General features: G+C 46.2%; 2 protein-coding genes across 2 annotated transcripts, besides 33 other annotated features; one reads left to right on the top strand and one right to left on the bottom strand.

Moving 5' to 3' along the window:
- Window positions 1–166: 166 nt before the first annotated feature.
- Window positions 167–192: a microsatellite.
- Window positions 193–1,074: 882 nt separating this feature from the next.
- Window positions 1,075–1,113: a microsatellite.
- Window positions 1,114–1,722: 609 nt separating this feature from the next.
- Window positions 1,723–1,754: a microsatellite.
- A 123-nt stretch (window positions 1,755–1,877) lies between these two features.
- On the bottom strand, window positions 1,878–4,450 carry PVX_091080 (hypothetical protein, conserved). The gene has a single exon (XM_001615159.1). It carries the CDS (start codon window positions 4,182–4,184, stop codon window positions 2,283–2,285), a length of 1,902 nt encoding a protein of 633 aa, XP_001615209.1. The 5' UTR covers window positions 4,185–4,450; the 3' UTR covers window positions 1,878–2,282.
- Window positions 2,066–2,128: a microsatellite.
- Window positions 2,674–2,707: a microsatellite.
- Window positions 2,754–2,779: a microsatellite.
- Window positions 4,451–4,543: 93 nt separating the features above from the next.
- Window positions 4,544–4,607: a microsatellite.
- A 578-nt stretch (window positions 4,608–5,185) lies between these two features.
- Window positions 5,186–5,224: a microsatellite.
- A 704-nt stretch (window positions 5,225–5,928) lies between these two features.
- Window positions 5,929–5,952: a microsatellite.
- A 380-nt stretch (window positions 5,953–6,332) lies between these two features.
- Window positions 6,333–6,360: a microsatellite.
- A 685-nt stretch (window positions 6,361–7,045) lies between these two features.
- Window positions 7,046–7,070: a microsatellite.
- A 61-nt stretch (window positions 7,071–7,131) lies between these two features.
- Window positions 7,132–7,162: a microsatellite.
- Window positions 7,163–8,067: 905 nt separating this feature from the next.
- Window positions 8,068–8,091: a microsatellite.
- PVX_091075 (hypothetical protein, conserved) lies at window positions 8,068–13,782 on the top strand (the record flags this gene model as incomplete). The annotated part of the gene is made up of 1 exon (XM_001615158.1): window positions 8,068–13,782. The coding sequence occupies one exon, from the start codon at window positions 8,068–8,070 to the stop codon at window positions 13,039–13,041; it is 4,974 nt and encodes a 1,657-aa protein (XP_001615208.1). The 3' UTR covers window positions 13,042–13,782.
- Window positions 8,196–8,228: a microsatellite.
- Window positions 8,377–8,455: a microsatellite.
- Window positions 9,912–9,936: a microsatellite.
- Window positions 10,515–10,536: a microsatellite.
- Window positions 11,286–11,328: a microsatellite.
- Window positions 11,562–11,595: a microsatellite.
- Window positions 11,949–11,972: a microsatellite.
- Window positions 12,422–12,451: a microsatellite.
- Window positions 12,890–12,918: a microsatellite.
- Window positions 13,783–13,895: 113 nt separating the features above from the next.
- Window positions 13,896–13,919: a microsatellite.
- A 475-nt stretch (window positions 13,920–14,394) lies between these two features.
- Window positions 14,395–14,445: a microsatellite.
- Window positions 14,446–14,514: 69 nt separating this feature from the next.
- Window positions 14,515–14,542: a microsatellite.
- Window positions 14,543–14,644: 102 nt separating this feature from the next.
- Window positions 14,645–14,671: a microsatellite.
- Window positions 14,672–15,807: 1,136 nt separating this feature from the next.
- Window positions 15,808–15,828: a microsatellite.
- A 178-nt stretch (window positions 15,829–16,006) lies between these two features.
- Window positions 16,007–16,032: a microsatellite.
- Window positions 16,033–16,239: 207 nt separating this feature from the next.
- Window positions 16,240–16,262: a microsatellite.
- A 208-nt stretch (window positions 16,263–16,470) lies between these two features.
- Window positions 16,471–16,527: a microsatellite.
- A 624-nt stretch (window positions 16,528–17,151) lies between these two features.
- Window positions 17,152–17,190: a microsatellite.
- A 703-nt stretch (window positions 17,191–17,893) lies between these two features.
- Window positions 17,894–18,054: a microsatellite.
- An 883-nt stretch (window positions 18,055–18,937) lies between these two features.
- Window positions 18,938–18,976: a microsatellite.
- Between the last annotated feature and the right edge of the window lie 1,208 nt (window positions 18,977–20,184).

The following is a 20,184-nucleotide window of genomic DNA, read 5'->3' as shown; positions in this document are numbered from 1 at the left end:
TCGCGCCGCGATTGCCGCTATTGCCGTGATGGTGGCGATCGCGATGGAGGGAAAGGGCTGCGCGGGGGGCACTCCTCAGGCCAGGCGCTGGGACAGCACGCGCATTTTCGTCAAATGGTGATGCGCGATGGTTTGGTGGAGTTATTTTGGTGCACGTATTTTTGCGCGGCCATTTTGGTGCGGGCATTTTTGCGCGATCATTTTGGTGCACACTTTTACGCGGCCACTTTTAGCGGCATTTTTGTCGCCCATTTTTGGCGGCATTTTTGTGCACCCTGTGCGGCAGTCCCAGCCCTCTTGGAGAACTGCGGTTGGCCCGGCCCGACCGGCACGTATGTCCCCCCTGCCGCACCGCACATATATCCCCCCCCCGTTGCCACATCACTCATGCAGACTGAGGTGTAGATAGAAGTACTGATCGTCAGTGGTGCCCCCCCTGCTTTTATATTCCCTGAGAGTTTCATCCACGACATTTTTATTTTTGTGCAGGAAGATGTTGTACAAGGAGACGAATAAAGCGAAAAGGAAACTCATTGGGGAGGCACACGGCGAAGCAAAAAAAAAAAAAAAAAAAAAATGTGCCGGTGTATAGCACTCCCAGGTGGTAGTAAATCACCCCTGTATTTATGTAGGTGCGCACAAAATACACACGTGTATATATGCGCACTTTATTTTTTTTTGCATGCGCGGGGGCGGATGCACGAAAATTCGGCTATTTCAACGCAGTAGAGTTACCCCGTACGCGGCATTTCTACGGCATGCGGCAGCAACGAGAGGGTAAAAAAAGGAAGAATAAAAAAAAAAACGAAAAATATTCCATAAAAGAGTTGCTCATGATAATGTCGCAATTTTTAGCAAGTCATAAAAATGAAGAAAAAAAAAAATAAAATATAAAATAAAAAAAAAAAAAAAAAAAAAACTTATCTTCATATTTATATTTACATACCTACCCTAAGAACTGTTCTAAAACTAACCTGTTAGCTTTTTTTTTTTTTTTTTTTTGCATGCTTCGTCATTCCGCCGACGCACAGAGGGGTACTTACCTTACGGTGGCATATGGTTACATTCGCCCGGTGGCTCCCCCCCGTATGTTTTGCTCTCCTCACCAGTTGTAGATGCGTAATACTGCACATGGAACGACGAAAGGGTTTGAACTTCCGCGGTTTTAACTTCCTCACTTTTAACTTCCTCACTTTTAACTTCCTCACTTTTAACTTCTTCACTTCCTCAGCTACATATGCCAACGAGGAAGAGGTGGGGGCGCGGAAGCCGCAAGGGGGAAGCACAGTTGTCGCTCCCACTTTTCTCAAAGCAGTCGTAGCGAGCGTCTCGATGTGGATGCCAAGGTGGGCATATATTAGCCTGTACATGCAGGGGCGCCCCCGGGGGGGTTCGCCCTCCACTTCTCTTGCAGTGGCGCAGCGTGCGCATAGTACTTAATGAGCTAACCGCGCTGCGTATTTTTTTTTTCTAAGTTGGCGATGCACCGCGCAGAAAAAATTTCGAATACGCACGGGGGGGCTCTACACTTGCCGCCACGCTGGCGGGGGGGTGCATATGAGCATATAAATGAAAGCATATAAAAATGGGCATATAAATAAAGGCATATAAATAAAGGCATATAAATAAAAGCAATAATTATATGTATATGTAAAGGTAAACCACTGCATGTGTTTTTTTTCTTTTTCGCAATTTTTATATATTCATTAACTTGGCTGTGGTGTTGGCCAGTCATCAGATTGATGCCTTACGCTCAGTTCTACACAAAAAAAAAAAAAAAAAAGGAAGAAGCGGACTGAAGTGGAAGAAATAAATTTGGGTTGACTCAAATTGGGGGAGGCATAAACCAGTTGCGAAAAATTACCACAAAAAATGGCCCCAAAAAGAGGGTAGGTTGATGAGCTTTGGGCAGGGCGACGTGGCCCAGAACGGCTGGATACCCCAGCATGTAAATCACTTTCCAAGGTATTATGTAAGGCATCCGAAATGGGGAGGGCCCAACCTGGTGGGGCTCCTATCTCGCGATGGCCCGGGTGTTAGCCATTCCGAGGGGGCAGCAGAAGAGGGCACTTCAGTGGAGAGCGCACGTGGGAGAACATCTGTACACATGGGAGCGTTACCCACGGGGAAAGGCCCCACCACGGAGACTTCACCGTGGTGCTGGGCAAAAGGGACTCTTTAACTGGTGGCTAGCAGAGGGAGGGGCACACTACACACCACACACATATATGTGTGTATATGTGTATATGCTTATATGCGTATATGCGCATGTGTGTGTGCATCTACAGGGCAACCCCCTTGCCCTCGATGGAGACCCTCTGGGACTTGCGAGCCCTCTTCAGCAGTTTCATATTATCGGTGAGCCTCTTAATTTTACTTTTGGGCATCATTTTCTTGCTGGAGCTGGGCACAGAAGAGGGGACGTTAATCAAAAAGGAGCATTCGCTGTTGAAGGGGATGGTGGCATGCTTCTTCAATTCATTTTGCTCTTCCTCCTTCTCGATGCTAATCGAGTCGGGGATCAAAGTTTTTGCTTTTTCGAGGACCTTCTTGTGATATTCCGGATTTTCTAAAATTCTTTTTTGCCTTTCTTTTAAAAATTGTTTATAGTTTGTATTAATGCCTATGATGGGACCCATCCAGTTTTGCAAAATGGTCCTAATCAGTTTTTTATTTTCATCAGTTTCGTCTTTATGTGTGTGTAGGTAGGTCATTATTTTACCAAGCTGGCTACCCCTCAAGGATTTTATAGTAATGGGCAGCTGCTGTATCACCTTCAATAAGTTCGTTCGGATGGTAAAGTTCGGGAGTGTATTTTTCGAAAGGGGCATTAGCCATAATGCTAAGACGTGGTAAATATTTAACTTCATAAAAAAGGGTTTCCATTTCGGCTTGGTTAGAATCATACACACTTGGTCAATTATTTGTAACTTAGCTGTTGCTGGTTTTTTTTCTTTTATATTTTTTATATCCTGCTCATGCATTAATATCATTTGATTTAAAACATTTTCGCAATATTGCAGACCGTCGTCTTCGGAAATCTTTTGCACTCTTTTTCGTTTCATCTTTAAATTTTCTAGTATTTCATCAAAATGGGACTTTTTCTTTTTTTCAGATTTGCCCGAATCGACTAAGTCGTCGTTGTCGTAGTCTCCTTCATCGTCCAGTAGACTCAGAGCGGAGAAGTTCCCATTGCTTGGTGATTTTTTTTTTTTTTTTTTTTTTTTCCCCCCCCCTTGATCGTTCTCGTCGATGATTAGGTCTTCCTCTTCGTACTCCTCGCTGTCTCCTTCGCTTTCGCTTTCCTCCTCCCCTTCCTCCGCGACGCTATCTATAAACTTGCTCTTCTTCGCGGGCGACTTGAGTTTTTTCCTCTTGCCGCCCTCGTCCGTGCGTTTACCCTTGCTGTGGCGCAGCTTTCTCTTTTTTTTTTTTTTTTTCCTTTCGCTCGTTTGGTTGGCATGGTCCTCGTGCTCGTTATAGTCGTCATCGTCGTCGTCATCGCCATCGTCGTCATCGTCATCGTCATCGTCGTCATCGTCATCGCCGTCATCCTCATCATCGTGGCCAACTGGGCCACCTGCGCCCCCCGCGCTGCCTTCACCGCCCTGGCTCTCATCAGAAAAGTTTTCGTCTCCAAAGATGTTGTCTTTCGTGGTAATGTCGCCCTTCGCGGAGTGGCTGCTCCTTTCGTTAACTTGTTCTTGCTCGCCTTTTTTCTTCAGTTTTGATTTCCTTTTCCTCTTCCCGGGGCTGATCTCATTCGAGGGGTCTTCCTCTGGGTCCTCCACGTTTGGGTGCTGTTCACCCTTTCCGCCGCGGTCTCCATCGAGCTGTTGCTCTCCCTCCGAATTGGCTTCCCCCGTTTCTCCCATTTCTACCGCCTTTCCCTTCTCTTTTTGCTCCGCCTCCAGGGCGTCCTGCTCTTCCTCCGACTCGGCGTCCTTTATTTCCCTCCTCTTCTTCCTGGACGGCATCCTCTTCGCAGCCTTCATCCTCTTTTTGAAGCTCTCGACGTTGCCGCGTTCGACATTTCCACGTTCGCCGTTTCCACGTTCGACGTCTCCGCCTTCCACAGTGCCGTTTGCGCCGATGCCCCTTTCGTCGATGTCGCCTTCGTCTTTGAATAAGTCCGCGCTTTTCGCGGGTTCGTCCGTGGCGCTACTGCCTGCGTTGGTTTCCATCGTTCGTTGGCTTCGAGCTCTGGTTCGCCTGTGGCGGCAGGCACAAAAAAATACACGAGTATATTTTCACGAGCGTACGTACGTACTACGTATGTATATATGTTTCCCCCTCGGCGTAGCTCCACTTCTGGGCGTATTTTTTTGCGTCCGCTTTTTAGCCACTTTCTCCCTTTTACACTCTCTTTTCTGAGTCACAGCCTTGCAGTACCACACGACTTTTCTTTTCTTTTGGATTTTTTTTTCGCGTTTTTACCTGACCATAACATGACAGGTAAATAGCCATAATTTTTTTTTTTTTTTTTTTTTTTTTTTGTGTTCAGGTTTTTTTTTTAAAAAGAGTACAGCTCGCGCTGAAGCGGTTGCCCCTCCGGGGGCGAATAAAAATGGGGCGCGTCGATGATGCGCTGCGTCGAGGAGTTTCGCGAAACGGCATGCAGGATGACGCTTTGGTGATTTTTCGCCAACTTCTGCGGGACGGTTTTTGCTTTGGAGGGGCCGCGGCGTGGCTGAAGTGGGCGCTCTGAAGGTGAGAATTAGCCAATTAGCCAATAGCCGAGCTGCCAAGCTGCAAAAGTGCAAACTGGAAGGGCAAAAAATGGAACCCCCCAAAAGGGCAAACTTGCCGAGTCGCGCGCAAAAAGTACACGTACATACTTCGTTGAGGTGTGCAAGTGGGGAATCAGGCCATTTGCCCCCAGTACGCAGCTCTCACCTGTTCATGCGTTGCTCCATTACTCTTGCCTCTTACACTCTACATTTAGGGGGAATTTTTTTTTTTGCCAGCTGAGTTATAACACTCTTTTTACAAAATCCTTTTTTTAACGCATCGCATCGATGTGCCTGTCAAGTGGCTAAACAATACAGGTGTGTGAGTTTACGGCTGGGGTTGGCAACCCCTTGTCAGGTGTTTCCTCCCCCTACTTCACGAATTTATTGTCGTTAAAATGAACGAAGAATTAACTTTCTCACCCCCTAGGTGGCGTGCTTGGGGGAAACATCCCCAAAGGGGGGGGGTACCACAAAAGAGAGAGGTAAAGACACACATATAAAATGGGGCATCCTCCAACACAGCTAAGTGAACATCACGGTTCATCATCACTTACGCGGGGGCAGTGGAATGTGTAAACGAGTAGCTCATAGTGTATGTTTATCTGCTCATTTGTATAAATGTGCATTGCAGCCTGGTTGGCCTCACCATTTGGCGGAAAGAAGGCATGCCCCTTCCCTCATTTTTTTATTTCGAATGGGCGTAACGTGCGTATAAGGGGAACTACTGTTTCCCTTGATGGGGGAAAATGCGAAGGCGTCATTCACAACACTGCAGTTGAAATGTGCATGTATAGTAGAATGCCGAAAGTTACACGCACATTGGGATGTTTCCCAGTTTTGCATAGGGGAAAAAAGGGTAAAAAAAGGTAAAAAAGGTAAAAATTTTCTCGTTTTGCCCAGTTAACCGTGCTGCTCTAATGTGTGCACATAAGCATATGAGTGTTTCCTTGAGGGTTGGCAGATTGCCACACCTCAGTTAACACAGACGTGTCTGTTATGCAGGTCTGTACACGAATGGCACTGCGTAATGCATCGGGCAAACGTATGGCGGGGTCCACAAGTTGCAAATTTTTATAACATTAAAAAAAATAAATAAATAAATAAAATAAAGTTAAAAAGGGGATATGCATACGATGAACGCAGATAACAAAATGGGGTTTCTTCCCTGCCCCGCCCCTTTTGTGGTGTGAAAAATTATTTTCCAAAATGGGAACCCCCACAATTGTGCCTCCCCATTTGGGGAAAACAATTCGTACATACGAGCAACCACAAATAGGCCGCCAAGCATATTATAATACCCCCCAAAAAAAAAACCCTGGGTGGGGAGAGGCACCACACTCGATGTAGCTATGCAGGTCAGCACCAAAAGTTCTATTGCAACAAAAAATTTGATGTAGGATTTATTTTTTAGCAAATTTTGCCTCCCCTCTGTGTGCCATGTATATGTACACGCGCACGCTGGTTGACTGTCCTTGGTTGCCTTGTGCTGAAATTTTTTTTTTTCCGCCCTTCCGTGCGCGCATATACATATGTATAACTCCCCTTTGCAAACGTACGAACTATCAATTATGGAGGCCCTATACCAGGCTGCAACTCACGCGCGTAAGCAACGACGGGTGAAGATATAAACAAGTGGGCCACCTCGTTGGCATTTTTTCTGCCCCAAAGTGTTCCATGCGTGAGTAAAAATTGCAACAACTTACGCAAGCGATACGTAAACAAAATGTAGAGGGGGCAAAGGTTTGTCCTTTTTGCGCTACAGGGGAGGCAACCCCCCAAAAAAAAAAAGAAGATCACAGATTGGCCATTTTGCAACCTGTTATTATGCAACCACTTTAAGCAAATAAACTTTATGGATGACCAGAGAATTGAAAAGGTTTTTTTTTTTTTTTTTTTTTTTTCCGGCAGGTTTTACGTTATGCTTGTCGTTTGGCTTGCTAAAACGTGTGCACAGGTGGTTTTTTTTTTTTTTTTTTTTTTTTTTCTTGCCTCTTGGCAACTGGGCATATTTTTCAAAGCGGTGCATTTGACGTGAGTTGACTTTTTTGCCGCGTAATTTTTCCCATGTGGGTTCCCACGAAACGTTTTAAAGTAAAATAGCTTTACGTAAAAATACGTGGTTACAGGATAAGCACAACTGGTTGTTCTTTTTTTAAAGCTGTCAATATTGTTTCCTCTTTTTAATTCAAACAGAATTGTTACATTTTTTTTTTAACTGGGCTAATATACTGTTAAATCGGTTTGTTAGACCTATGTCGTTACCTGCTTGTGGCGTTCACGGGCGAAGTGGTTTGCGGCCACTTGCGGGCGCCTGTCGCGGAAAAGACGTCCACAAGTAGCGGCTGGTGTGGAGCGACCGAGATGGGGAGCGGCGAATGAGTGGACTGATTCGCACGTACATCGCGCGGGGGCATTCGCACATACATCACGCAGTGGCAGTAGCGTGTGCATTCGCATGGTCATTCACATATACATTCGCATGTACATTATCTATATGTGCGTATCTCTTCCACGCGCGTGAATACCAAGAAGGGGGCCCCCCGGATTGGAAGCCCCGGCTCGCCATATGCTGCCCGCCACGGGCCCATAGCGCCGCGGTTCCATAGGCGCAGTTCCCTCCCCATAGACATGTGCGCGACGCCGCGTGTGAGTGGACACACACACGCGCGTGTACGCAAATGTAATGCTACGCATGGGTATAAGCGAGTGGGGGTGAATTCACGCCAGTGGGTGCCATTTTTTTTTTTTGCGAATGCTGAAGGGAAGCTACCCGGGCGACCCCCCTCCTATGGTGAAAAATTTGTTTGTCTAAAATTCCCCCCCATTTGTCGATTTTGAAGAAGTTTTAATTTTTGTGAAAGAGCCATCACACTGGTCCGAGACAAAAAAAGGGAAAAAAAAAAAAAAAAAAAAAGCGCACCTGAAGAGGGCACCGCATCGCGCAGGAGAAAACTCACTGGGAGAAAGCTCACTGGGAGAAAACTCACTGGGAGAGAACCCTCTGGGGGAGAACCACCGCGCAGGGGGAAGTGTGCGTAGGATGAGTGAACTCACTTATTTACGTATACACCTGCGCGCTAGCACCTTCGCGAAAACGAAGAAGAGAGAGTAGGGTAGGTGCAGAGAAGCTGGGGAACAATCGGAGGGAGAAAAGTGCATGCCAACTTCAAACCTTCACGAGTGTGAGAAGCGGACAGCCGAGTAGGTCTCACGGCTGGGCGAGGAGTGTACCGCTGAAGTTCTCGGCATAAGGAGATCGCTTATCACTGTACAGGGGGCAAACTGGAGGGAACCCGATGAGCACAGGGAGAGGCGACCACACAGAGAGAGCAACATGATGAGCGAGGCGAGGGAAGAAAACTACAAGAGCGGGTCGAAGGCGAAGTACCCGCAGTCGCTCATGATGGACATGTCCAGGTCATACATGAACAGGCAAGACAGAATCAACGCCCTGAATCTGTACATCCAGAAGTCGTCCTACAACCCGCAGTTTCTGCAAGACGATGAGGAGGAAGAAGACGAAAGTGAGAGCGAAACGTTTGGGGATATTATCCTCAGAATTTTGTCCATCATATATCCGGACCTTTCTCCAGGCCTATGGTTTATAATTCACTTTATCATGAATTTGATTGTCCTTTGTGTAAGTTTGAGTTCTTTATCGGAGCCTAATTTGCACGACCCGGTAGCAGAGCCGAAATATAATAGGACGTTCATTTATGGGAGCATCTACTGTTGCTTCCTCATCCTGGGGGTGAACATAGCCTCCTTTACTCTCATCATGGTGATTCATGCGATCATTCAGAAGGTTTTTTTGGAGAAGCTTTTACAGCCAAGTGCCCTCTGCGCAGCTTTCTACAATACAGTGGACCCCGAGTTGGTGTACCTCCTATGGTCATCCGTCCAGGTCATCTACTGGAGGAGTAACATGATTTTAAAAAAGGGGACCCAAGAAAATGAGAATTACTTTATTCTTCGCATTTTTGGGTATAAAGATCAGGACAACCCATTCGTATTTTTGAATAGCATCAGCTGGTTAATTACCTTCCCTGTCTTATTGTACATTATATTTGCAGCCAGGTTACTTTTCCTTTCCATTATATCGTTTGTATTTGAGCTGGGCTTCCTCATGAATGCACATGACCTGTTAGGGAAATATTTGTCCAAATATGGAATTCTGCGCAAGTTTAATATTGAGTGGTTCATGTTCATGGCAGATAAGCAGGAGAATATCAGGTCCCTCTTTGGCTACGAGCTGTACCAGGATGAGAAGATGATTAGGCAGCTGGAAACGAATGACATCAGTAAGAAGTTTGTGCAGGATAAGGCTGAGTTGTTACTGTTTAAGAATTTGCCTCGTAACTGTACTTGCTGCAAAATTGCTCTAAATAGAAATAAGAAGAAAAATGCCATGAAGTTGCTTGTCCCACCCATTTTTGAGGCAAAAAATATTGTGAAGACAGAAAATTCGACCATAAAAAATTGGCTAGCTTGTCACTACGTTGTGAATACCCCTCCTTTGATTTTTCTCCTAAACAATAGCATTCCGCTGATTAATAAAAATTCTGTTAAAGTCGGTGGGGATATCCTTTTTAGGCAAATCATCATGTCCTTGAAAATGTACTACCAGGAGAAGAACGACACTTATGCCTTCACCGGGTCCGCCATGCACAACATGTCTTCCGATGAGTTTTCCCCCAACAGGAATTTGATGACTCTCAATTTGAACAGGGACTCCAACTTAACCCCCCTCCCCTTCAGCCCCAAGAATTTTGTGAACAACTCCGACTCCGAGTCCAGGGCCAAGAAGAAGATCAACTTGGAGAACATTTTCAACGACATGGATTTGGACGCCATCCGGCTGGAGGCCGCGCGGGAGGGCGAAGCGGAGAGAGAAGCGGCGAGGGGCGAAGCGGCGAGGGGAGCGGAGAGGGAAGCGGAGAGGGAAGCGGATACAGAAGCTTCTAGGGGAGAAGCTTCTAGGGGAGAAGCTTCTAGGGGAGTGGCCAACGAAACCGCATGGGAAGCCGCTGAGGCGGGGCGCGCCACTTCTTCTGCGCCCGGGATTGGCGAGCCAAGGCCCCCGGCCAAGGCGAAAAGTCGGGCCAAGCAGAGGCCTAAAGCAAAGCGGGGATCCAGAAATGCCAGCAGCGTCGCGCAAAGGAAGAGGGGGAAATCGGGAGCGATTGAACGGGGGGAGACGGGGAATAGAGGAGGCTCTCCGGGGAAAAGTGACCTGGTGGCACAGCCCGGTGAGCGACGCGCTCATGGGTTGATTAGCGGGGCGTCCAGCCAAACGGCGGAGAGGAGGACGCCCTCCGTGGTTAGCGACACGAATGAGGTGAAGAGTGTGAAGGGGGAGAAGCACAGAGGGGAGGCTTTGGACGGTGTAACCGCAGGTGATTCTCCCCGGGTGCACCAAATTAGAAGTGTTAAAGTTACCGACGAGGGGGTGCAAGGGGGTCGCCCCTCTGATCGCTCCTCCTGTCACCCCTCTGGTCACCCCTCGGATGATGAACTCGGTGGAAACGCCGTGCGGGCGAACCTAGAGAGAGAGACACAAAACGGTGGTGCAGTGGAAGGAGAGGCGGTTCCCCCCCCCGCCGCGACCAGAGGAAAGGACGAGCTGGAGGAGGACCCAAACCTCACCAGGAAAGAAACGCCCACTTTGGAAGGCACCAAGTTTAACATCTGCATCACGCCGTCCCTGTCTGGTATTCAGGAATTGGCGGGCGAGAAGAAAGACCCCGTCGGGGGCGGCGGTGCTCTGTACGACGATTTGAAGGGCGCGGAGGAGGGGGCGTTCTACCCGCCGCTGGAAAACTACAACAGCATGCAGGTGCAGATAAAGGACTTCACAATTGAGGACGTGCTGCAGAAGAAGTACACCACGGACTCGACGCACAAGTGCGAAATGGGGAGGGGCCCCTCCGAGAGGGGGGCGACCCGCGCCCCCGCAGTGGGGGAAGGGGGAGAAGTGAACGAAGAGGATGAGGCGGGCGAAGCGGACGAAGGGGACGAAACGGATGAATCGGACGAAGCGGACGAAACTGATGAGACCCCCCCGCGCGACGTCGAGGTGGCGAACGCGAAGACGCAGCTGCGCAGCGAGCACAGCGTGGGGGCGCCCCCGCAAAACGGGCCGGCGAAGCGAAACACCACACTGAACATCTCCAGCGACGAAAGCAACAAGGAGTCCTACACTCGGGAAGTGAACTCTTCATACCAACTATTCGGCGATAGGAAAAAAAAAACAAATAACAAAATGAAGGAATCTATCAAATTAAGCAAGAAGATGAAAAACAACGGGTCTACAAACAAAAAGCCGCAGTACTACCATTCGCATCTCCTGAACGAAGAGCTGAATGTGCTGGAGAGAAGCGATGCAATAAATGTAAAAAAATTGAAGGAGAATAGGAAAGCGAAATTGTGCCCATGTTTATGCTTTAAGCAGAGTAAAAAAGGACGATTCAGTAGGGCAAAAAGGGATATCTCTCTCGAGATTGACGACCCTTTTGTTATGAATGTGAGGAGTCCCATGCAGATGAGCATAAACGGAAATGAATTCATAACAAAAGAAATGATAGAGGTTTTTCTAAAGCCAGAGGAGACAGAAGAATTCATGAAGGAGTTCGATTTGTCTGGACATGGTAAAATTGACATGCTAATGTTTAGAAATGCAATAAAGAGAGCTATATCGTGTAGGAAGAAATTTATAAAAAGTTTGAAAGGACAAGAGAGTATCCTCAAACTGGTTCGTCGCCTAATGTCTATTCTTCTCTCCTTCCTAGCATCCGTCGTTCTGTTATTCATCTTTGGAGTTTCTGTAGACACCATCATAGTGACCGGGGCTGCCTTCATAACAGCTGTTACGGTAATTCTGAGCTATATGTACACAAGCTTTATCACCTCCGTTATTTTTATAGCCTTCTCTAACCCGTATAACATAGGGGATCGCATACGGCTAGACGGAGGAGAAGCCATGTACATTAAGAAGATCAAAACGTATACGACCGAATTTGAAACTACCACAGGAAAAATTGTTATTTACGAAAATTCAAAGCTTAGTAATGCCAAAATTTACAATGAGAGTAGGTCCAAAAATGCCTATATAGACATATCCTTTAAGGTTGATATAAACACCCCTCTGCTTGCACTTAAGGAGCTCAGGAAGAGTTTACAATTTTTGGTGGACAGTAGACCGAGTGACTTTTGCAAAACGAAGAATTTATATTTTGGCTACTCTTTACAGCCAGGTCATTTCTACGAAATTAGCTTTTGGATAAAATGCGTCGAGGGGTGGGGCAATTGGAGGAAGGTCTTCGAGCTGCGGACCGACATTTACGATTTCATCATTTTGCAACTGAGGCTGCTGAGCATATCCTACCGACTGCCCACTCAGAAGGTGGGGTTCACCGCTCCGCTGAACATTATGGACATGGGCAACTTGAAGGGGAGCAGGAACAAGCCGTACGACTACTCCTGCCCCCCCAAGGAGGTGAGGAACCCGCTCTTCATGCCGTCGCCCAAGCACAAGCGGGAGTTCGACTGGGAGGGCGGCCAACTGGGGGGCGGTGGTGAGCAATTCGGTGGGGATACCCCAACCCACTTCTGCCCCTCCGATGGGGTGGACCGTCCCCTACTGCACAGGAGAAGCGGCATCACAGTGCAGCACGCAGCGGGATGGGCGCAAAATGGGGCAACCGATCAGGAGCAGGCGTGCACTTCCGCCACTGGGTTGTTCCCCCTAAAGGGAAGATCCCCCCTTGTGAGTCATTTGCCTTATGAAGAGAGTTACACTCATGGAGGGGGAGCCCCTACCCAAGGAGGACCCACCAATGGGGGGGGAAACATCGAAGTGGGAACACCACCTGTACCATTTTGGAAGAATTTCAAAGCGAGTCATCCCGTCATCCCAATGAAGAATATGTCAAACAGGTGGGACGACAGGGAGGAAAGGAGTCCAAAAGGATGGCCCCATGAAGCAATGCACGACTGGAAGGCACACCCAAGGGATGCTGCAGACGGAGTGAATCCCCACTGTGGGAGTACCTTCCTGTATGGGCAGTACCATGGTGAAGAGACTAACCGTATTGTCAACCCGCACAGCATTTTCCACAGCTCAGAGCCGTCACAAGAAATTAACCATAACGAGGGGGACGAATACTCCTATGATAGTTCCTCTGGTTATGATAGCTTCGAATACGTAAAGCACTTTACAAATCTTCACGATGGAGTTCGCAGGGGGGTGTCCGTCAAAGGTGGCAGAAGTTTTGCCCGCAAAAGGGATCGCAACAAGAAGGGTGAGTAGTCATCCTATTTGCTTTAACAATTTAGTGCCATAGGGAAGTACGTACGAATGCTCCGTTTGTGTGCTTCTCTCTCAGGGGGAGATGTGTCAAAGGGTATCTGCCTTTTTTTTCTCCCCCCCTTGCTGGTATAGCGCAAGTACGTTCGCGTTTGTGGCGAACCGTTTCTGTGGTTCACCATTGACCCTTCTCCTTTGCAATGAGAAAAAAAAAAAAAAAATGTTTCAAAATTAAAACCCGTTTGTATTTTTTTCCTCCCCCCCTTGCCTCCGTGTCGGCATAGTTGTAGCACTTTTCCCGTGTCCTTTACTTCCATTGTACCACCATTTTGATGTTGGCCCATTTGTGTGTGTGTGCGCAGAAATACACGAATGTAGGTCTGTGTCGGCGTGCACATGCGCCAACGCGGCTATGTCTGTTTCTGCCCGCACATCAGGGGGGGGGAGTTAGCGTGCATTTATGTTCCACCCCTGTCGTGGTGTTTCGATACGAACTGGGCATACGCACAGGCACATATGTACGTATGCCCATGCTTATGCCTATGCGCGTGTGTTTTTTTTCTCCCTTTTACGAGATAATTCGATATGTTTGTCAATTGTTTAGTTCGTTCGCTGCACACGCGTAAATGGATCGTTTCTCCCCCCCTATTATTTCACCCGGCCATCCTCCGTAAGACCTAATTCCGCTTCTCCCCTTTTGATCTATCAACAAAATGGTGAAGTTTGCAAAATTGGTGGAAACGTCAAACGGGGGGTGAAAAAAAAAAAAAAAAAGGCACATGTTTCGCAATTCGGAAAAGACATCCCGCAGGGGGGGACTTCTTCGCCCCGTACGTTTTTGCAAAGTGACACTGTCCGACGTTACACAGGGGATGTTTCTTTCCCGCCTATAAGGGATGACCAACGAAAGGAAGAAGTCACTGAGTAGTACGCTGCCCCTAGGGGTTGCTAACGAATGGGTAAAAGCATCACCACTCGTGGGAGAAAAGAGCGCATGGAAAATTGAAGAAGCGTGTTTTGCCTTTTGGAAAACTCATGCTGGGTCGATTTTGTGAAAATGCGCTGATGGTGGGGGGCATGATGACGCGGGGAACCTTTTCGTTGGACGGGGGTTATTTTAGCATATCTTTACGGATGTGCGTTCTTAACGGGGGAAGAGCTCGGAGTGTCAGCGGAGGGGCAAATACTTCGTTCGCACCTTCACAGAGTAGGAGTAATAACCTCTATGCTGAGCGTTGTTGTAGAAATGGGCATACACAACTTCATGCATGCGCGAATGCGAAAGGCGCCTTCGGATTTTCTTCCCTTTTGAGCGATGTTGCGATGAACGGGGGGAAAGATCGGCGGGGCGACCTCCACATTGACGCTATGCCAATATGTCAGAATTCGCTCCCCTCAGTTTTGCCTTTTTTTACGCACACATTGGAGAGGCGAGAAGAAAAATCTTTAAAAGGCATTGCGCAATTCGCTGGTACGGCAGTTGTAAAAAAAAACCATTGTGAGTGAATACTCATGCCAATGTGTAACGGTAACATGTGCGTCGTGACCGATTAACCCAAATTTGACTTAAAAAATGGCTTACCAATTTGGCTACCTCAAGTGAGGTAATTTTTAAAGGTGGTTTTTATGCTTTGTGTTTGGCCATATGATTTTACTTTTACTTTTACCTATACTTTTTTTTTTTTTTTTTTTTTTTTCCTGCCATTTTGTCAAAACAAATGCGACATCTTTGCAAATGCGCCGAACAGGGAGCAACATTTTGATGCGCGCGAATTTTACAAAATGGTTAAATTTATTTTCAAGAGGGAAAAAAAGCGGGTGAAAACGACATAACGAAAGGAGGGTTTCAAATTAACGTTGTTTTTCTAACTCGATGAGCAGCGATTGGGCGAGATGTTTTCCCGTGTGTTGCTTCTGGGGATGTGTAAAAAAAAAAAAAAAAATGCGCAGAAAATATGCCAGTTTTCAAAAATGGGGGATAAAAAACGCGCAGCAAAAATACGTGGGGGTCATTCCGCTTAAACGTTGTGGCATCTTTGGGGGGCGCAGAGATAGCGGCAAAATGGGGAAGAGTGGAGGGGGAAGTAAGGCGAGGCGAAATGTAGCGAAACGCGGCGGCGCCAAATGTTGGAAGGCGAACTTCTGAGAGGCGAACTGCCAGAGGCGAAGCAAAATAACCTGTTGCACACAAAAAATGCGATTTGTTTTTTCCCCCCCCTGGGAGTTGTGTACCAGCGGGCAGTGTGTATTTGGCACATGTACGCGTTTTCATGACTCTACAAATGGCGAATATTCGCCGCCTCGTTTTTCCGTTGCACGGCGAGCTGCATATTTCTCCGCTTTGCCTCAGCTGTCACGACAAACGAACAGTTCGCGGGGGGAGGTATACACGTAGAGGTGGACGTGCGGTGTGTATATACGTGTACATGTGTATACGACACATTGGTTATGCGGTACGCGTGTACATACAATAATATGTGTTTTTAGTCTGGCCATTTTATCAACCATTTCGCACACAAATCAACTCGCAGGATACAGCTGAATGTACATGCACACACTTCACGTAAAAAAAAAAAAAAATGTCGGGAAAAAAAAAAAAAAAAAAAAACAGCATTCTACCATGCAAATCGCTTTTACCACAACGTGAAAATAAAAAAAAAAAAAAAAAAATTAATTACATTTTCATCATTTATCCATTTTTTTGTCAACCTTTGCATAAATACACGACTAACTGTATCTGATAGAAATAACATTTTAGCTTTTATCGTCAATATTTTAGATTTACATCTTTAATTTTTTAATGGAAATGAAAGGTACATTTTCGAGTAAAATTTAATATCACGACTGCGACTGTGAGTGTGACTATAACTGCGACTATAACTGCGACTGTAACTGCAACATTCTCCGCGATCTGAAACGTTGAACAATTTACCGTTAAGAAGTTTACGAAAAAGTTGTGTACATTTCACGAAGCACGCGCGCCACTCCCCGTTTGCGACTGAGTACATTCGCCGGGTTTTTGCGAGTGCCACGTGTTTCCCTCATGCGATTGATTTACACGTTAGGGTTACCCCTTGAGTGTCACCTTTGAGTTACACCCTTGAGTTACACCTTCGCGTTACACCTTCGCGTTACACCTTTGCGTTACTCCACCTCACACGCTTCCCCCCGTGTGTGAGTCACAGCCTGGCGAGCGCGACTATTTTCTTGAACATATGAAGCGGGAAATTTTTTGCGTCATCTCCGCTGACATATCTTCATCGTCACGTAATCGCCCCGTAGTGTAGTCACCTTTTCACCCGCCCATTTAACAAACGGGTGGTCGTTATTCTCCATTTTTGAAGCCTTTCAAATGCTTCCCCTGTCATCCACATTTTCCGTCACCCCCACCCCTTACCTCATTTGAGTACATTCTTTTTTTCTCGTAAATAATTTGCGAAAAATACAAATGCATATTAAACCTTTTTAGTCATTCGTTACAAAATCTTTTTGTCGTTAAATCGTTCGAACGCACACAGTTTTGTGCGCGCATTTCAGTTTGCCTGTACACCACGGACACCTGTGTAGAGGTGCTCTGGCGTGTGAGTAACTACTCCCGGCAGAACTGTGCCCACAGGGCGTGAAATGTATGCATATGCATGCGTGTATAATCATATGCACATTCGTATATGTATGCATAAGTGCGCGTTTACAGTAAAAACTTGCATATTTTTTTTAATTTGATATAAGCTCACGAAATTAGAACAGGGCATGAGAAAACGCACGCAAAAGCCAAAGTCTACGCCTTTCGTGTGTTTCGCCATTGCGTGTTATTTCCCCGCGCATTTGCGCATGCTTCTCGTTCTTTAAAGCGCGTTCCTTTGTGTATATTCCCCACAGGAACTGCGTAAATAGTGTGTGTGCATTTGTCGTATTTATTTGGTATACATTTTTACACTTGTTTATGTTTTTTTTTTTTTTTTTTTTTTTGACCAATTTTGGCAAACTCTACGCGAGTGCACCCTTTTCATAATATAATTCGCTCTTCGCACTGGACCTCGCTTTGCTCGTGCAGAGCTACGGCAAGTGCTTCCCCCCCAAAAGGAACAAACAATACGTGCGAAGAGGCACGTCGGTAGAGGCGATTCCTCTAGTAACAATTAAGTCACGTATGCATATATCTGAGCGCGTTGTCCTTTGTTGCTTAATACATCATATATATGTATTGCGTATGCACGAGGAATTTTTTTTTTTTTTTTTTTTTTTTTTTGCATATGCTGAAATGTGTGCAGGCTGTACGTGCACATAAGTAATGTGTATATATAGTGGCATATACATACGTACGTGCAGGTAATTCTACAAAAATTTTCCCTCGGGAAAAGAAGGTATGCCGCGTTGGTGAAATACCGACTTGCGCGCTAGGAGGTGTATAGGCCCCGCGAGCATATCCATGCGTACGTACGTGCGTGCATGTGTTGTTATTTACGCGTACAAGCGTATGCACGCCTCACCCTGTGAGCAAAGAGCTGAGGCAGCCGCTTCCTCCTTGCCGCCCGCATACACAACGCAAACGGAAGGACATAGAACGCGTACCTGCTGTATTTTAAAAGAAATATATTTTTCGATCGTTTGAGGAACCTATTTTTTTTCACACTTTCATTTTTGCATTATTTTTTTTTTTTGTTGTTTCCCCTTCTTTGGTGTTTTTAATTAACCTGTTAAAAATGTGCACCCGCTCCGTGGGGCATTTCGCACGTTGATATGCCGCGCGCAGTCACCCCTATGTACGTTTGCATGTGCATAAGGGCGGTTGGGCGCACGAGTGTATGAACGTATGAGCGTATGGGCGTCACGCGTGTAGGCACCTAAGCATATGCGCGTATGTTTTCCCTACGTGTACGCACGTGAACACCGCGCCTAGGCATTCGTACCTACACGCGTACATGCCCCTTTTGCGCATGTGAAATGGTGTAAAAAAATTCGGCTTGCACATATCACATTTGCAGCAGAGCATTTCTTCTGAGGAATATTTTTTTTTTTTCATGTGGGCCGTTTGGCATATTTGTATACTGCTTTTTGCCCATTCGATTTGATTGGACGCGGCTTGATTTGTTCTGATATGATCTGATATGGCATGGCATGACATAATATAATATGACTTTATTTTATTTATTTTTTTTTTTTTTATTTTTTATTTTTTTGTGTGTGAATGCGTGAAGGCATGCATTTTTATGGCACACGGAAACACACATTGATAATACGTAATCACCCTGCATGCAGTTTTGCTAATGCATATTTCTTAGCTCTTCCTGTGTAACGCGGCATAGGAGTGGGTGTATACGCGATATGTGCGATATAAGCCATATGAGGCGCAGGTGACACATATGCCCCCCGCGCGATATGCTGGGAATCTCACGCAGTAGTGTTATTGCGTGACCTGCCTGCGGCGTTGCCATCCCCGCATATTCCTGGCCGTATGTTAAAAGTACATGCACATGAAAGAGGGCATCTTTTTTGCATTTTTGCTGAACCATAAGGAGTGGCAAAAATATGCTGTATAGAATGCGCTGTTATTTTGTTCTGTTTTGTTTTGTTTTGTCTTGTTTTTTTTTGTTTTTTTTTTGTTTTATTTTTTTTTGTTTTATGTTATGTTAATTTTATTTTTTTTTTTTTCCGCTCTGCTTAACATTCCGTTGTAGAAAGTTAAAGCGGGCGCTTTTTTGGCCAATTGGTGTAAGCCATTAACGATATGTGACAAGTTCACCTTTTTTTTCTTTTTTTGCATTCACACCATTTTTTTTTTTTAGTCCGCTTTATTCTGTGTGAGGTGTTAGCGCCCAGTCATACACATGCGCGATCGCGTACTGGTGATATGCGCCTGTTTGTGGTGCGCCTTTATGTGATGCATATACGTGCGGATGCATACGTTCGCGCGCGTATAAACCAGCACACATACGTGTATACATACATGCGCGGTTGCGTACATGCGAACATACATGCGTACGTACATATGCACATACATACGCATATGCATTTTTCCGTTTTTTTCACCTCTCCCGGGCATCCAAAACATGCACTCGTTTGAGTAAAAAATTCCTGCCCATTCCCCACTGTGTTGCCACGCGCATCGCGATTAGTGTTCAGCACAAAAAAAAGCAAGAAAAATAAAGCATAATAAACAAATGCGTGATAAAGAGAGATAGGAAGCAATTCAGCCAAGTGTTTTTTTTTTTGCGCCACCTTTTCACATGACATAAAAAAACGTCCTTTCTTTTCACGTTTTGATATTTATCCACATCCGTTTGTAAGAGTCTACACGTGCATATTTTTCCCGTTGATACTCTTGCGCGCGTACCTGTACGTGTATGTTCGTAGGCATGGTATGTACGCTTGTTACGTGAGCTACATGTGTGCCAGTTAAGAAACACTCCGTGCTCGCGAACGAATGTGTACTTCGTGCGTTCGTCCATCTGTTTATGCAGAAGGGAACGAATGGGCCACTTTGCAAATCACTCCTGGACGGCTTCCCTTTTTTGAACGTTCAGCCGATATATGGCCAGATCGACGAACGCATTTTTTCGTGCCCCATTTGGTTGGCCCTTTGCCCGGTAAAGCGGCCCCCATTCATGCGTTAAAAATAGCCACACGTGGGGTGCCTGCGTGGATACGCGCATGCGTATATATAACTATATAAACATATACATATATATATATGCTTATATGTATATATATATGCATCCATACATTCGTGCATGTGCCCCACGCGCGCGCCGAGCGATGCCACACTTTTGTACATTTGCGAAGTAACTTAACTTGCCGCTCCGCAAAGGCCGCAGAAGGGGCCACTGTTTCCCCCCGCGGGCGTATACCCCACCGCGCATACGTATGCCGCGTATTGTCGCGCGTGTACAGGCACCCGTACCACATCCACTTTGTTATGTTCCGTTTTTTCCGCCTTTGCATTTTCCGTTATATGAAATTTATTTGAACTTGGGAAGAAATTTTGAAAAAAAAGCAGCGGAAAGTGGCATATTTTACGCAGCGTTATAATACCATAACCCCCATATTATTGTGGCAATTTTCGCACCGCTATCCTTTTTCCGTTTACATGTATTTTACATTTTTTCCAAATGTAAAATTGGCTGCATAATTTAGCACTGCACGGTG

The sequence above is a fragment of the Plasmodium vivax genome, chromosome 9 (assembly GCF_000002415.2).
Source record: "Plasmodium vivax chromosome 9, whole genome shotgun sequence".
Classification (NCBI taxonomy): domain Eukaryota; phylum Apicomplexa; class Aconoidasida; order Haemosporida; family Plasmodiidae; genus Plasmodium; species Plasmodium vivax.
Note: the sequence above shows the minus strand (reverse complement) of the source record. Positions and strands in the feature narration are given on the sequence as shown.